This window comes from Helianthus annuus, chromosome 2, assembly GCF_002127325.2.
Source record: "Helianthus annuus cultivar XRQ/B chromosome 2, HanXRQr2.0-SUNRISE, whole genome shotgun sequence".
In the NCBI taxonomy this organism is placed as follows: domain Eukaryota; kingdom Viridiplantae; phylum Streptophyta; class Magnoliopsida; order Asterales; family Asteraceae; genus Helianthus; species Helianthus annuus.
In genome coordinates, this window is record NC_035434.2 from 123679238 (window position 1) to 123695231 (window position 15994).

The window sequence follows — 15994 nt, forward strand, 5'->3', positions numbered from 1 at the left end:
TGAAATAAAAGACACATGTGAGATGCGATCACTTTGATTCAAACAACTGTGTATAGCAACTACTTTAATATAAACAAAATTCTTAAAACCTCCAACTTTTCTGGCATTTTTCTTATCTTTTTTATGGCAGAAAAATGACCATAAAACTTAACTTCTTTATTGTAGTATCAGACCTGTTAGACACACATAAACTTTGCAATATATAAATAGCATATTCACATACTAGTAACAGCCAGCAAAATTATAGGAAATGGGAATAAAAACAGTTGCGTACTTACAAACAAAAGAAATCATAGTTCTCAACTTCTCGTTCTTCACGGAAGCTCAACATATACAACGTCTTCATATTCCTATAATTTTTAAAGAATATAAGTTAACCATGATAAGAAAACAAATATTAAAGTTGAAAACAAATAAAAGTTACCTTCTTTTTCTTTTTTTGCAGCCCGTAATAATGACGATACCAATCAGCCCCGCAAATGAGCATATCCACCATCTTAGTTCCTAAAGCGGAACGATGTGGATCGATAACCCTTCCACCAGCACTAAAAGCTGATTCTGAAGCAACGGTGGTTATTGGAATAGCTAGGATATCAGCAGCCATTTTAGATAGAATTTTATACTTAAGTTTATTATCCTTCCACCATTGCAACGCATCAAAATGTACACCTGGCTCAGTAATGCATACTCCTTCCAAATAAGTTGTTAATTCTGACTTTGCACTTTCAACACTTCTAAAATGTTGATTATATTTTGCATTACCGGACTTGATACTCTTCCCAAATCTAGAAGAAGTAAAGCTAGATGAACCATTTCTACTCCCCACTTGGACCGCTCCCATCGTTTACACTTGTAGATGAACCAACATTGGGCTCTTTGGAAGCCTCAACATACTCTTTAAACAATTCTTGTAAATAGTATTTAACTGATTATTTCTCTTGTTTGGCCTCATCCTCAGGATAAATATATTTAAAAGAAAGATTAATTAATTCCATTTTGTATCTAGGATCTAAAATAGCAGCAACTGAAATCAACAAATTAGTCGAACCCCAATACTTGTCAAATTTCTTTTTCATCTCAGAAGCCATACCTCTCATACAATCATTCTCATCCAATGCTACCTTATCCAATGCCTCTTTTATCCCATATAATTCCACAAGAAATAAATTTGATGTCGGATATTCGGAGCCTACAAGATTAGAAAACACTAAATAAAACCACACTACTTTTGATTACTTATAATTGATATAACTTAGTCTTTAAGCAAAAGAATTAAAAATTTTTGACAAGTAATACCTGAAATTATTTTTGTAGCCTCATTGAACAATGCTAAGAAAGAGCAAACATCTTCAACTTTTTTCCAATCATCATCACTCGGCAAAGTCTTGTATGAACTTTCTCGGTCGGCATAATTTTCAAAAACGTCTTTAAACTCCAAGGCTGAAGATAACATGGCATATGTAGCATTCCAACGAGTACTAACGTCTAAGATTAGATGCTTGTTAGGCATTTGTTGTTGCTTTGAAAGCTCACCAAAGATATGCAACCGACCCGGAGAAGCGCTCACATGTTTCACACTTTCACGAACATTGTGAATTATATCTTTAATTTCAGTTAAACCATCTTGTACCAACAAGTTAAGAATGTGTGCACAACATCGCACATGAAATAATTTCCCATCAATACCAAGCTTACTTTGAAGATTTAAGTTTTCCATTAACTTCTTAGCAACCACATCGTTAGTTTTAGCATTGTCGACTATCAAAGTAGCCACCTTCTTCTCAACTTTCCACTCTTTTAGACACTTGAAAAGACAATCATAGATACCAAGACCAGTGTATGGTGGAGATATATCAACAAAATTCAAAATGCATTTACGTAACTGAAAATCCGAGTCTACAAAACGGCATGTGACAACCATGTAATGAATATTCTGAACTGAAGTCCACATATCAGTTGTAATGCTAACACGACTGACTGTATTTAAAAGTTTTTGAATTCTTTTCCTTCCAATGTCATAACTAGAAATGCAATCTTGCCTAGCTGATGCACGTGAGATCTTATTGAATGCCGGATTAGCTTCCTTCATTACCACGTTGAAGAGATCATATTCAACAAAATTAAATGGCAACTCATGAATCATGATCATATGAGCTATAACTTCTCTAATCCTGGCATTATCAAACTTCCAATTCTGAACTGATGTAGAATTTGATTTTCTAGGCAAAACATTTAGTTTTAACTGACCTCTATTCACATTCACAGCTTTTAATTTTGGGCAAGATTCATTAATGTGCCTGTTCATTGGTGTGGTTGTTCCTTCTTTAAATTTTTTAAGCTTCTCCCCACAATGGATGCACTCAGTCATTATAGTTCCATTCGAAGTTACCTCACGGAAATGTTCCCAACAAGTTGAAGTCGATTTCCTTTTCTTCTTACAGAATGGTCCTGCCCCTTTATTACATGTATCTGCTTTCTCTGTACCAGCAGTTGTTGCATTTAGAGCTTCATTGACCTCTTCGTCAATAATAACAACTTTTGGATTACTTTCCATTGATGGAGTATCAGCACTTGATTGAAATTCAATAGAATCAAACGATGAACGTATGTCTAAATGTTGATCTTCATCAAAGAAAAAAGGGCCACTACATGAGCCATCAGACATCTACAATGTAAATATAGAATAGTTAAAACATATACATAAAAGCATGTAATTAATTATTATCGAATAGTGAAAATGGGACAATACTAAATCAATAGACACTTTGTTCTCCTTCTGTGTCAAACACAACTCACAAAGATGAACACCAAACAACACAGAATTCATTTTCCTCAAGATTGAATTAAAAAAACCATTTGAATGATTTAATCCATTAAAACTCAAATTTTATTCAAATCTTCTAGAACAAACTTCATCATTTTCACTATTTTTTCTGTTCTATCTAGACAGTTTTCATCCAGGTCTCATGCTTTAAGTTTAGATAAAAAAAAATAAAATAGAAGATCTACATAATGTTGATACAAACAAAGAAACCAAAAGCCCTTTGCATTAAAGACTCAGATTATAACCCTATGAGAAATCAAGATTCAGCATGAAAATAAAACTAAATTAATCCAAGACTTGTAACAAAACTTACGTGATTGGAATGAATATTAATGATCATCGATGAGATGATGGCGCGAAGTCGACTAGAGCGATGATGGAGGAACCGTGGATACAGTGGTGTGAAGCAAGACTTGCTTTAAAGACTCGGACTATAAGTTTATAACCCTAGGTGTAGTCTCATAAAATGACTGGTTATTGTTTTTGGTAAAGAGTTAATGTGTATTGGGGAAATAAAAATTAGGGGGGAAAGGTTAGGAGGAAAAAAGATTATAGAGGGAAATATTAAGAGGGAAATAAAGATTAGGAGGGAAAAAAGTTTGGAGGGAAATTGATTAATGTTTTGGGGGAATTAAAGCTATAAGAAAAATTGAAAAATTAAAAAAATTAACTAATGAACATAAACAAACAAACAAACAAACACGAACGCACATAAACGAACGAACATATTACCGAACGTTCACGAACGTAATCGAACAAACGAGACCTTTGTTCGTGTTCGTTTGTTTAGTTAATCGAACGAAACGTCTTGTTCGTGTCCGTTTGTTTATTAACGAACGAACATAAACGAACTTCCCGCCGAATAGTTCACGAACTGTTCGCCGAACATCCAGTTCGTTTACAGCCCTACCTGTGATTATATCTCATCATCACGTTTAGTAGGCGAAATGTCGAGTCAAACATGTATTAAATAAAACTATAAAACATAAACTTTTCATTTTAGGATGAATGATCTTTTAAGTATCTAAACTATAAGTTTTGACATCATAACAGTTTATATAACATTATAAAACTTATGTTGTCATGTCCAACTCGTCATTTTCAGTTTAGACTTCAATTTTGTATCGAAAGTCAAGCAGTTTGACTTTTGCTTTGACTTTCGATTCTAACTCATTTGGTCTACTTTAGAACCCAAACAAGGTATGTTATGTGACCATAGTATTATAGGGAGTAACCCTATGAGGATATACCTTTTGGTCATATTATTTGAAGGGTAAATTGACGAGTCAACTTAAATACTTTTATAAATGTCAAAACGCCCTTTTGGCGTAGAAATGGTTTTTAAACTTAAGAGGCATATAATTTGACCTCAATACTGATCATACCATGTTTTAAAATATCTTTTGACATAACAGACTCATCATAGACCTATTCGACCACCCGATGTCGTAATTGAACATACGACTAGTTTAAATATTTAAAATATATAAACTAGTTGAATTTGGTTTAAACCTTTCAAAATCATTCCAAATCAGAATGTCTGGTTAAAAAAAACCCATATCCAACGAGACCTCGCACTCGGAAGGGTATAAACCACATTTTAACCAATCAACGCTTAATCTAACGAAACTGAATAAAATTCTAAGTAACGAGTCAAGTAATATAACTTACCAAATGACTCGTGAACATTCTAACGGATATATAAATCTGTTTCATTATGGACTATAGAACCTTTCAGATAATCGTGCCTAGAATATACAACTTGATTACGACTTTGCTTCAAGAACTTATGTAACACCCCCAAAATACCACCTGCGGAAACTCCGCGAGGCGTGTTACACATCAGAGTCTGAGCCACCAATCACATTGAACCAATGATAAATATTTAAATAAAACATGTCATTAATTGCCAAGATTAAATGTCAAACATAATATCAATTCCCAAAGAGTTAAATAGCGGAAGCATGTGATAAATTGTTTAGCAATTGTTTCATAATAATACTCAAAACCAATGTATCAAATATAAGTAGTCCAATAGCTTCGATCCATGACCACTCCAGCACTCCCAGATAGCAAGTCCAAGTCACGAATTCTAACGACCTGCAAGCATGCAGACAAGTGTGCCAGACGACGCTGGTGAGTTCAAAGTTTAGTTAACGTGTTTTGTTACCAGATGTATGTTAATGCGATTCAACGTTGCAATACGATGTTGCTCATAACATGCTAGATACCCTAGGGAGTGTGCCCATATGTATCCGGGGAGTGTGCCCCTTAACAACCCCAATGCTCCTAACCAAGCATTGGTAATGATCGATCCCATGTACAATAACCAAGACCCAATTACATTGTTTACCCAAGATTCCCTTTCCAAACGTTTACTAGTTGTCCCAAACCACCGGGACGCATGCTTGAGAAATGCAGTGAACTCACCTTGGTTTGCTCGGTAAGATTAACTACTTGTTCACACTTAACCAGTCAAGTCCTAAGATAGGCACGTATACATAATCAGTTTGTCATCACGAAGTTGGCACGTAAGTATAATCATAGTGAACATTGCATCAATAAGCACCGAGTATCACATTGCACGTGTTCAAGATTATCCAAGTCATGTTCAACATTTAACAGCAGTTAGTTAATACAGTTAACTTCTGACAGAGTCTAACTAGGTTACTGTGTAAGTTATCCAATTCAGCGAAACACAACATTGGCGAATCACAAGTTTGGAGAAACACGTCTTCTATTTCGTCAACCCCCTTGGCGAATCAAATCCAGATTCGTCAAACATTCTAATTCGCCAAACAATCTATTTCGTCAATCATTCTAATTCGCCAAACAATCTATTTCGTCAATCATTCTATTTCGTCAAGGCAGCAGTTACATCAAACATACAGTTACACGGAATCATGCAGTTAGGTACAGAAACCCTAATCATGGTTAATAGCCGTCATCATCAACCCGTAATTACACCGAAGTCGTACATCATACAATCATCAACTAATCAAAACACGATTTGCAAGTTACTGAAACATAAGTATATTCATGACAATAGCACGTATCAGATCGACAAATATCAACCCGACATAGACATCGTTAAATCTAGTTCTATCAATCACTTATTCAAACCAATCCGACTTGTTTGTTAGGATCCCTAAACCATCATCATGTTTCGCACAAGGTTACGTAACCGATTAATCATGCAACACCAAACCAAGATCATCATACGCATGTCTGTTCCAGGAATCAAACATAAATATATACGTAAGTCACGTAATTAGGTATTCATGAAACAAAGTTAACATACAAGCAACTAACCGAGATGAATGGGATGGTTGTTTAATCGCTCGGAGACCTGGGGAATTCGCACGGCTGCCGTCACACTTGGGAGGGAGTTCTAGGGTTCTAACTATTGCCAAAGATGTGAAATGTAAGCCGGTTCACGCTATTATACATGTATTCACGTAATGGGCCCTTACCGGGCTTGGCGAAACGGATGGGCCGGCGAGACATTTGTTTCGTCGAGATGGTGTTGACGAAACAGATTCCCTGTTTCGTCGAGATTGAGTTGATGGATCAAGCTTCTGATTCGTCGGGTTGATTCGTGAAAGTTTTACAAGACTTTACAAGACTTAGCTAGCTCGAGTGTGTGTGTACTCACAGGTTCACATTATATTATTAACACATAACATGCAATCACATTAACACATAACACGCAATATTCACAATGGTCTCATTGTCACATAACGTGCACATTACAAGTCAACAAGTCAAACAACTAATCAGTCAAAGTCAACGAAGGTCGAAAACTCGAGTTGTCACATCATCCCCAACTTGAAAGAAATTTCGTCCCGAAATTTGATAGGCCATCCGCAACACGATGCGATGCTAATCAAGATGACTGTGCATTTTTCGCGGGTGTCACATCATCCCCAACTTGAATGGGAATTTCGTCCCGAAATTCACTAGTTACATGAGATGTAGAATTGCTAGGCTTGGTCTTGTCTTTGGGAAATAAGTGTGGATACTTGCGTTCCATCTGGTCCTCGCGTTCCCACGTGAACTCCGGACCACGTCTTGAGTTCCAACGAACCCTCACAATGGGTATACGACTATGCTTACGCACTTTAACTTCCCGATCCATAATATCAATAGGTTCTTCGACAAACTGTAAGTTGTCATCTATTTTCAGCTCTTGAAATGGTACAACTAGTGTTTCGTCAACCAAACACTTCTTTAACTGCGACACGTGAAATACATCGTGAACATTACCCAACTCAGCAGGTAATTCCAACCTGTAAGCTACCTTTCCAATTCGTTCCAGAATTTTGAAGGGTCCTACGTAACGGGGGTTTAGTTTGCCGCGTTTCCCAAAACGCACCACACCCTTCCAGGGTGAGACCTTTAACATAACGCGATCATTAACTTCAAATTCCAACGGTTTACTACGCTTGTCAGCGTAGCTTTTCTGGCGGTCGCGAGCTGCGGCCATACGGTTTCGGATCTGCATAATGCTTTCTGACGCTTCAAGCACAAACTCAGGGCCTGTGATCTGACTATCCCCCACCTCAAGCCAGCAGAGAGGTGAACGACATTTCCGTCCGTACAGTGCTTCGAACGGAGCTGCCTTAATACTTGTATGGTAGCTGTTGTTGTAGGAGAACTCTATCAATGGCAAGTGTTTCTCCCACCCCTTCCCGAAATCAATTACACATGCCCGCAGCATGTCTTCAAGTGTCTGGATGGTGCGCTCGCTTTGACCATCCGTCTGCGGGTGATAAGCGGTACTCATGTCGAGTTGGGAACCGAACGATTTATGCATTGACTGCCATAACTCTGAAGTGAAACGCGGATCTCGATCTGAGATGATAGAAGTTGGTACCCCATGCCTAGAGACGACCTCTTTAAGATAAACCGCTGCTAGTTGCGAAAACTTGTCTGTCTCCTTGATTGCTAAGAAATGTGCTGACTTCGTGAGACGATCAACAATCACCCAAATGGTATCGTTTCCGGCCTGAGTTCTTGGTAGTCCTGTCACGAAATCCATGGCGATCTGTTCCCACTTCCATGTGGGTATCTCTGGTTGCTGCAGTAGACCTGAGGGCTTTTGATGTTCCGCCTTGACTTTAGCACAAGTCAAACATTTACTGACATACGTTGCTATATGGGCTTTCATGCTAGGCCACCAGTATGTAGTTTTCAAGTCGTGGTACATCTTATCTGATCCAGGATGTACGGAGTAACGCGACTTATGTGCCTCATCCATTACGAGTTGTCGTAAGTCACCATAGAGTGGAACCCAGATGCGTCCGGTTACGTAGTAAGCACCGTCTCCCTTTTGTTCTAGTCGTTGCCTTGAGCCGCGTAAAGCTTCAGCTTGAACGTTCTCCGGTTTCAACGCTTCTAACTGAGCGTTTCGTATCTGGGAAGGAAGATTGGACTGGATCGTGAGTTGCAATGCTCGTACACGCCTAGGTGCATTATCCTTTCTGCTGAGGGCGTCAGCTACAACGTTCGCCTTGCCCGGATGATACTTGATGGCACATTCATAATCGTTCAATAATTCAACCCATCGCCGTTGCCGCATATTCAATTCTTTCTGGTCGAAGATATGCTGAAGACTCCTATGGTCGGTGTAGATGGTGCATTTGGTACCGTACAGATAGTGCCTCCAGATCTTCAACGCAAATACCACCGCTCCTAACTCCAAGTCGTGTGTTGTGTAGTTTTTCTCATGAATCTTCAACTGTCGCGAGGCATAGGCTATCACCTTCTCGCGTTGCATTAACACGCATCCGAGACCCTGAATGGATGCATCACAGTAAACCACAAAATCTTCGGTACCCTCTGGTAAAGACAAGATTGGTTCACTACAAAGTTTCTGCTTTAACAACTGGAAGGCCTCTTCCTGTTTCGTTCCCCAAGAGTATACCGTGTTCTTCTGTGTCAGCGAGGTGAGAGGTTGCGTGATTTTCGAGAAGTCTCTAATAAACCTCCGATAATATCCAGCGAGACCAAGAAATTGTCGCACCTCAGAAGGAGTCTTTGGTGCCGCCCAATTCTTAAATGCGTCCACTTTCGCATGATCAACATGTATCCCTTTCTCGTTAACGACGTGGCCAAGGAAATGCACTTCCCGAATCCAGAAATCGCACTTGGAAAACTTCGCATACAACTGTTCCCTTCTCAAAAGTTCCAAGATGAGGCGTAGGTGACGTTCGTGGTCCTCCTTGTTCTTTGAATAAACCAAGATGTCGTCGATAAACACTATAACAAACTCGTCGAGGTATGGCTTACATACGCGGTTCATGAGATCCATGAAGACCGCTGGTGCATTTGTCAATCCAAACGGCATAACCAAAAACTCGTAGTGTCCGTAGCGCGTTCGAAAAGCAGTCTTGGGAACATCCTCTTCTCTAACCCTTACCTGGTGGTAACCCGACCTTAAGTCGATCTTTGGATAAAAACTTGACCCTTGCAACTGGTCAAACAAGTCGTCGATGCGTGGTAACGGGTAGCGGTTTTTAATGGTTACCTTGTTGAGCTCTCGATAATCGATACACATACGGAATGACCCGTCTTTCTTCTTTACAAACAGAACTGGGGCTCCCCAAGGCGAAGAACTGGGTCGAATGAATCCCCTATCCAACAATTCCTGTAGCTGATTAGACAATTCCTGTAACTCCCCAGGAGCCAACCGGTATGGAGCTCGAGCAATTGGGGCCGCTCCTGGCGCCAGAGCAACCTGAAATTCTACTTGACGGTGAGGAGGTAACCCTGGTAACTCCTCTGGGAACACATCAGCGAACTCCCGCACCACTGGCAGATCCTCGATCCTTCTTTCCTCAGACTGAGCGTTTGTAACTAAAGCTAACACTGCAGGATACCCCTTCTGTAGATACTTCTGCGCATGCATAGCCGAGATAATACCAACCATCGTCCCACTACGATGCCCCTGAACCAATAATGACTCCCCATCAGGGAGAGGGATACGCACCACCTTTTCCTTACACAAAATTTCTGCTTGGTGCTTGGACAGCCAATCCATGCCTACTACTATGTCGAAACTACCGAGCGTAACGGGAAGTAGATCAATATCAAACACTTGACCCACGAGATCTAGTTTGCACCCGAAAAGGACATTCGAGGCTTCTATTGTTTTACCATCTGCTAGTTCTACTACCTGCTTAACTTCTAAAGGCGTTGGGGTTATCCCCAATCGTTGACTAAACTCTAGGGACACGTAACTCCAGTCGGCACCAGAATCAAATAACACAGAAGCAATATGATTGTTTACAGGAAACGTACCGGTGACAACATTGCCGTCATTCCTAGCATCCCCTGCCCCAAGCTGAAACACCCTTCCTCGAGCACCATTACCATTGCCCCCATTGTTGCCATTGTTGTTGTTGTTCCCAGCATTGTTGTTATTCGGGCGGTTGTTGTCGTTAGCGTTCTGGTTTAGTTGAGGGCAATCCCGCTTAAAGTGACCCTCGTCCCCGCACTGATAACACCCCTTTCTGAAGCCCTGATTCTGCTGGGGTGGTTGTCCCTGCTGTCTCTGGTTCTGCTGGTTCTGTTGCTGCTGGTGTTTGGGCTGTGGGGCCCTACAATCCCTGGCCTCGTGGCCCGCCTTACCACACCTGTTACATATCCGACCACACGGCCCGAAATGATGATAGCCACACTTGTTACATCGTGGCTTCCTCCCCGCGTACTGACCCTGGCTTTGGCTACCCCCTTGGCCTTGATTGATAGAAGACGACTGGCTGATGCTGCGGTTGTTGTTATTATCTGGTCTTTTCTGTGTCTGACTCGCGCTAGAGGCTTTATCATAGTCACTCCACTTCCTTTTGTTATCATTAGCGGACGCAGTGGCAGTGGGTGCAGCAGCAGTAGTGGTTGAAACATGCGGCAGTAACGAGTTACTCTCTACCTTTTGATCCACAATCTTATGGGTCAATCGAACAATCTGTGTCAAATCATTGAGATAGGCCGCAGTGACCAAACTCTTCACACGCGGAGGCAGCCCCTTGATGAATAACTCAATCCTCCGAGACATAGGCCGGGACAAGTTCGGGCACATGTCGACCAATTCATACGATCGCTTCACATACGCTTCGACTTCAGATCCAACCATCTTCAAGTCATAGTGCTCGTTTTCCAACTTCTGGACCTCATCCCGAGGACAGTACTCTTCCCTGATCAGTTCTTTAAAGTCATCCCAAGTTGTGGCATTCGCTGCCTCAATGCCTAACAATTGCACTTGGGCATTCCACCACGTTAGGGCACCATCCGCCAAGGTACCCGCAGCATATTTCACACTGTCCCCAGCGGGACAGTTACAAATAGCAAACACAGACTCTGCTTTCTCGAACCATCTCAGAAGTCCCACAGCCCCTTCAGTCCCGGTGAAGGTCTGTGGCTTACAGTCCATAAACATTTTGAACGTACACGCAGGCTGGTTGGGTTGAGGTTGCACTTGCTGACCTAAATGACGAAAGGAAACACGTTATAGGAGTGAAAAGACGTGTACGCGATATAAGAGTAAAAGTACTTGGTACATTTCGTACCAGCTTGATAGGCTGCTAAAGCCTCAGCCACACGGGTGTTAATTAGGTCAGTCAACTCAGCCTGAGTCATGTTGATGTTGCCACGTCCGTGTCCTCGTCCACTCATGATTCTATATATAGAGATGAACCAATTCAGGAAATCAAAACGAGATGGATATCAAGTATCAGGTTGTTATCTACGTACTACCAAGTTCACACATAATAAGGCAGAACCCTTCTCACGCTCGATAAGCCTCACTGGGACTTGCATGCACCCCACGTTGTTATTAAGTGTGCACCCATAATAATAAGGCAATTTGCATGCTTATCTCAGTGCCTCTTAGCTTGCGCTCAAAGTTTCCCCCGTTCAAACAACACATCGGATGGTATTCACAGTCTATGATTCACATGAGTCAAAGAGTAGTGTCACACTATCAAATCGCTATGGTGTTTAATGTTTCAGTTCATATACGTTGTGAGTGTGTGACTGCTAAGCAAGTAATGTATAAAGTGGGAGAGAGACGAACCTTGCAATCTGGAGCTGAGTGTCATGATCGACTTTCGAAGGTATTCGGTTATAGTCTGGTTTTTACAAAACGTTTTAAAACCTAGTTCACTATAACCAGTGGCTCTGATACCAAACTGTAACACTCCCAAAATACCACCTGCGGAAACTCCGCGAGGCGTGTTACACATCAGAGTCTGAGCCACCAATCACATTGAACCAATGATAAATATTTAAATAAAACATGTCATTAATTGCCAAGATTAAATGTCAAACATAATATCAATTCCCAAAGAGTTAAATAGCGGAAGCATGTGATAAATTGTTTAGCAATTGTTTCATAATAATACTCAAAACCAATGTATCAAATATAAGTAGTCCAATAGCTTCGATCCATGACCACTCCAGCACTCCCAGATAGCAAGTCCAAGTCACGAATTCTAACGACCTGCAAGCATGCAGACAAGTGTGTCAGACGACGCTGGTGAGTTCAAAGTTTAGTTAACGTGTTTTGTTACCAGATGTATGTTAATGCGATTCAACGTTGCAATACGATGTTGCTCATAACATGCTAGATACCCTAGGGAGTGTGCCCATATGTATCCGGGGAGTGTGCCCCTTAACAACCCCAATGCTCCTAACCAAGCATTGGTAATGATCGATCCCATGTACAATAACCAAGACCCAATTACATTGTTTACCCAAGATTCCCTTTCCAAACGTTTACTAGTTGTCCCAAACCACCGGGACGCATGCTTGAGAAATGCAGTGAACTCACCTTGGTTTGCTCGGTAAGATTAACTACTTGTTCACACTTAACCAGTCAAGTCCTAAGATAGGCACGTATACATAATCAGTTTGTCATCACGAAGTTGGCACGTAAGTATAATCATAGTGAACATTGCATCAATAAGCACCGAGTATCACATTGCACGTGTTCAAGATTATCCAAGTCATGTTCAACATTTAACAGCAGTTAGTTAATACAGTTAACTTCTGACAGAGTCTAACTAGGTTACTGTGTAAGTTATCCAATTCAGCGAAACACAACATTGGCGAATCACAAGTTTGGCGAAACACATCTTCTATTTCGTCAACCCCCTTGGCGAATCAAATCCAGATTCGTCAAACATTCTAATTCGCCAAACAATCTATTTCGTCAATCATTCTATTTCGTCAAGGCAGCAGTTACATCAAACATACAGTTACACGGAATCATGCAGTTAGGTACAGAAACCCTAATCATGGTTAATAGCCGTCATCATCAACCCGTAATTACACCGAAGTCGTACATCATACAATCATCAACTAATCAAAACACGATTTGCAAGTTACTGAAACATAAGTATATTCATGACAATAGCACGTATCAGATCGACAAATATCAACCCGACATAGACATCGTTAAATCTAGTTCTATCAATCACTTATTCAAACCAATCCGACTTGTTTGTTAGGATCCCTAAACCATCATCATGTTTCGCACAAGGTTACATAACCGATTAATCATGCAACACCAAACCAAGATCATCATACGCATGTCCGTTCCAGGAATCAAACATAAATATATACGTAAGTCACGTAATTAGGTATTCATGAAACAAAGTTAACATACAAGCAACTAACCGAGATGAATGGGATGGTTGTTTAATCGCTCGAAGACCTGGGGAATTCGCACGGCTGCCGTCACACTTGGGAGGGAGTTCTAGGGTTCTAACTATTGCCAAAGATGTGAAATGTAAGCCGGTTCACGCTATTATACATGTATTCACGTAATAGGCCCTTACCGGCTTGGCGAAACGGATGGGCCGGCGAGACATTTGTTTCGTCGAGATGGTGTTGACGAAACAGATTCCCTGTTTCGTCGAGATTGAGTTGACGGATCAAGCTTCTGATTCGTCGGGTTGATTCGTGAAAGTTTTACAAGACTTTACAAGACTTAGCTAGCTCGAGTGTGTGTGTACTCACAGGTTCACATTATATTATTAACACATAACATGCAATCACATTAACACATAACACGCAATATTCACAATGGTCTCATTGTCACATAACGTGCACATTACAAGTCAACAAGTCAAACAACTAATCAGTCAAAGTCAACGAAGGTCGAAAACTCGAGTTGTCACATCATCCCCAACTTGAAAGAAATTTCGTCCCGAAATTTGATAGGCCATCCGCAACACGATGCGATGCTAATCAAGATGACTGTGCATTTTTCGCGGGTGTCACAACTTATGTAACACTTTATTTAAGCAAAGGTAAATACTTTTAGCCTATATTTATTTGAAAACTTGGGAAATGACATTAGCCACTTGGAGCGGGTATTATATAAATGGGTTAATGCTTTCATAAATATAAGAATCCAGTTTAACCAGTATTGCTTGAATAACACTAAACACCAAGGGTAATGATACCGTGTCCAGATGTCCCGACTCATTAACTAGGAATGACCATATAAAATATGCGTAGGGTAGTAGGTATACACCCAAAACAGGGGCGGACCTATAGGTAGTTAAGGGGTGGCGTCCGCTACCCCTTGGTCGGAAAAAATTTGGAAAAATTAGTGTAAATTTTGGAAAAATTTGACGTTTTTTCGATTTCGTTACCGCTTATTTATAAAACGTTACCGCTTGGTCGGAATCCTAGATCCGCCACTGAGTCCCGAAAGACGTTATATTAAAGGTGGTGTGTACCATGATCACATACCAGCATAGATTTCTGCGTAGGGTAGTAGGCATACACCCGAAAGACGTTATATTAAAGGTGGTGTGTACCATGATCACATACCGGCATAGATTTCTGGTACCCAACTGTATTGACAAGCATGTAAAACTGGTGACAAGAAATCTATCCAAAGAAATACCAAATGATTCCTACGGGTTATCGTAATATATATATATATATATATATATATATATATCAAATGATTTATGAAAATGATTTTTTTAAAATGAGTCGGTTAATTGTATTTACCCGCGAAAATTGGCATATTTTCAAAAAGATTAAACCGCAAGTAACAAACCTTGATTATAGGCTCGAAACGGTTCGGTCAAAGAATAAGCTTTGGAATTTATGACTCCACTGCTACCTACCGACCGGGCCCACCGAAAATCGGAGTGGTGACAGTGGGTTGGGTTATTTTATGTTTGTTTAAAATTAATGTGGATTGGGCTTTGGTTTGAGTAATTGGGCTAATGGTTAATTGGGTTAAGGTTAAGGTCATAAGGGTTTGTTAATTGGGTTTAGATTTTAGACTTATAGTGGTTATATATTTTTAGTAGTATTTTAAAAAAAAATCAGATTTTACTAAATTTTATTAAAGTATAAATTCATAAGATTTTTTACCTAAGGGGTGCGGACGAAAATTTCCAAGGGGTGCGGTCGGAGTTTTCGACGGATATTAGAACTATTTTTTTTTCAAGGGGTGCACTCGCCCACCTTAGACTGGGGTTGGGTCCGCCCCGGTCTAACGTCATTGTAAATGACGTATATTTTAGGACCATATTCTACAAATTTTTAGATTGAAGTTTAAAATTTTGCGCATTACAACTTCTTATTTATGCTATGTGTTATGGTGATCTACAAAAGTTGAAAAAAGTGTTCATTCGTTAAGGATATAATGTATTCATGAACACTTACCAAACGAGATTTTCTATTCGTATTCGTTCATTAAAGAATGGAACGTGTTCATGAACGGTTCACAAACACCAATGAACACATATAAAATCGACAAAGACGGTGGTGGCTATAGGTGGATGGCGCTAAACCTTGAAGACCTTATCGTTGAACGAAGTTCGATAATATATTATGATCTGAATAATGAGAAAGAAAGTGCAACGGTACATAAACAAGGTGTAGATAGGGTTTCCTTATACTATTTCTTTGGGTAATGAGATAAATAAGAATTAAAGAATATAAAAGTTTACATAAAATAAACAAGTGTTAAAAAAATCTTTATTGAACAACATAAACAAGCGAACGTAAACGAATGTTCATGAATACATTACCGAACGTTCACGAATGAGACCTCTGTTCGTATTCGTTCATCTAACTAACCGAACATAATTTCTTGTTCATGTTCGTTCATTGAGCGGACAAATGAACGTAAGCAAGCTT

The 15994-nt window shown here is 40.0% G+C and overlaps 1 protein-coding gene across 1 annotated transcript; it reads right to left on the bottom strand.

The window, feature by feature from the left end:
- Positions 1-929: 929 nt before the first annotated feature.
- Positions 930-2827, bottom strand: LOC110900494 (zinc finger BED domain-containing protein RICESLEEPER 2-like). The gene is made up of 3 exons (XM_022147385.1): positions 2750-2827; positions 1297-2665; positions 930-1189 (listed from the first exon to the last, which is right to left on the bottom strand). Exons 1-3 carry the CDS (start codon positions 2825-2827, stop codon positions 930-932), a joined length of 1707 nt encoding a protein of 568 aa, XP_022003077.1.
- Between the last annotated feature and the right edge of the window lie 13167 nt (positions 2828-15994).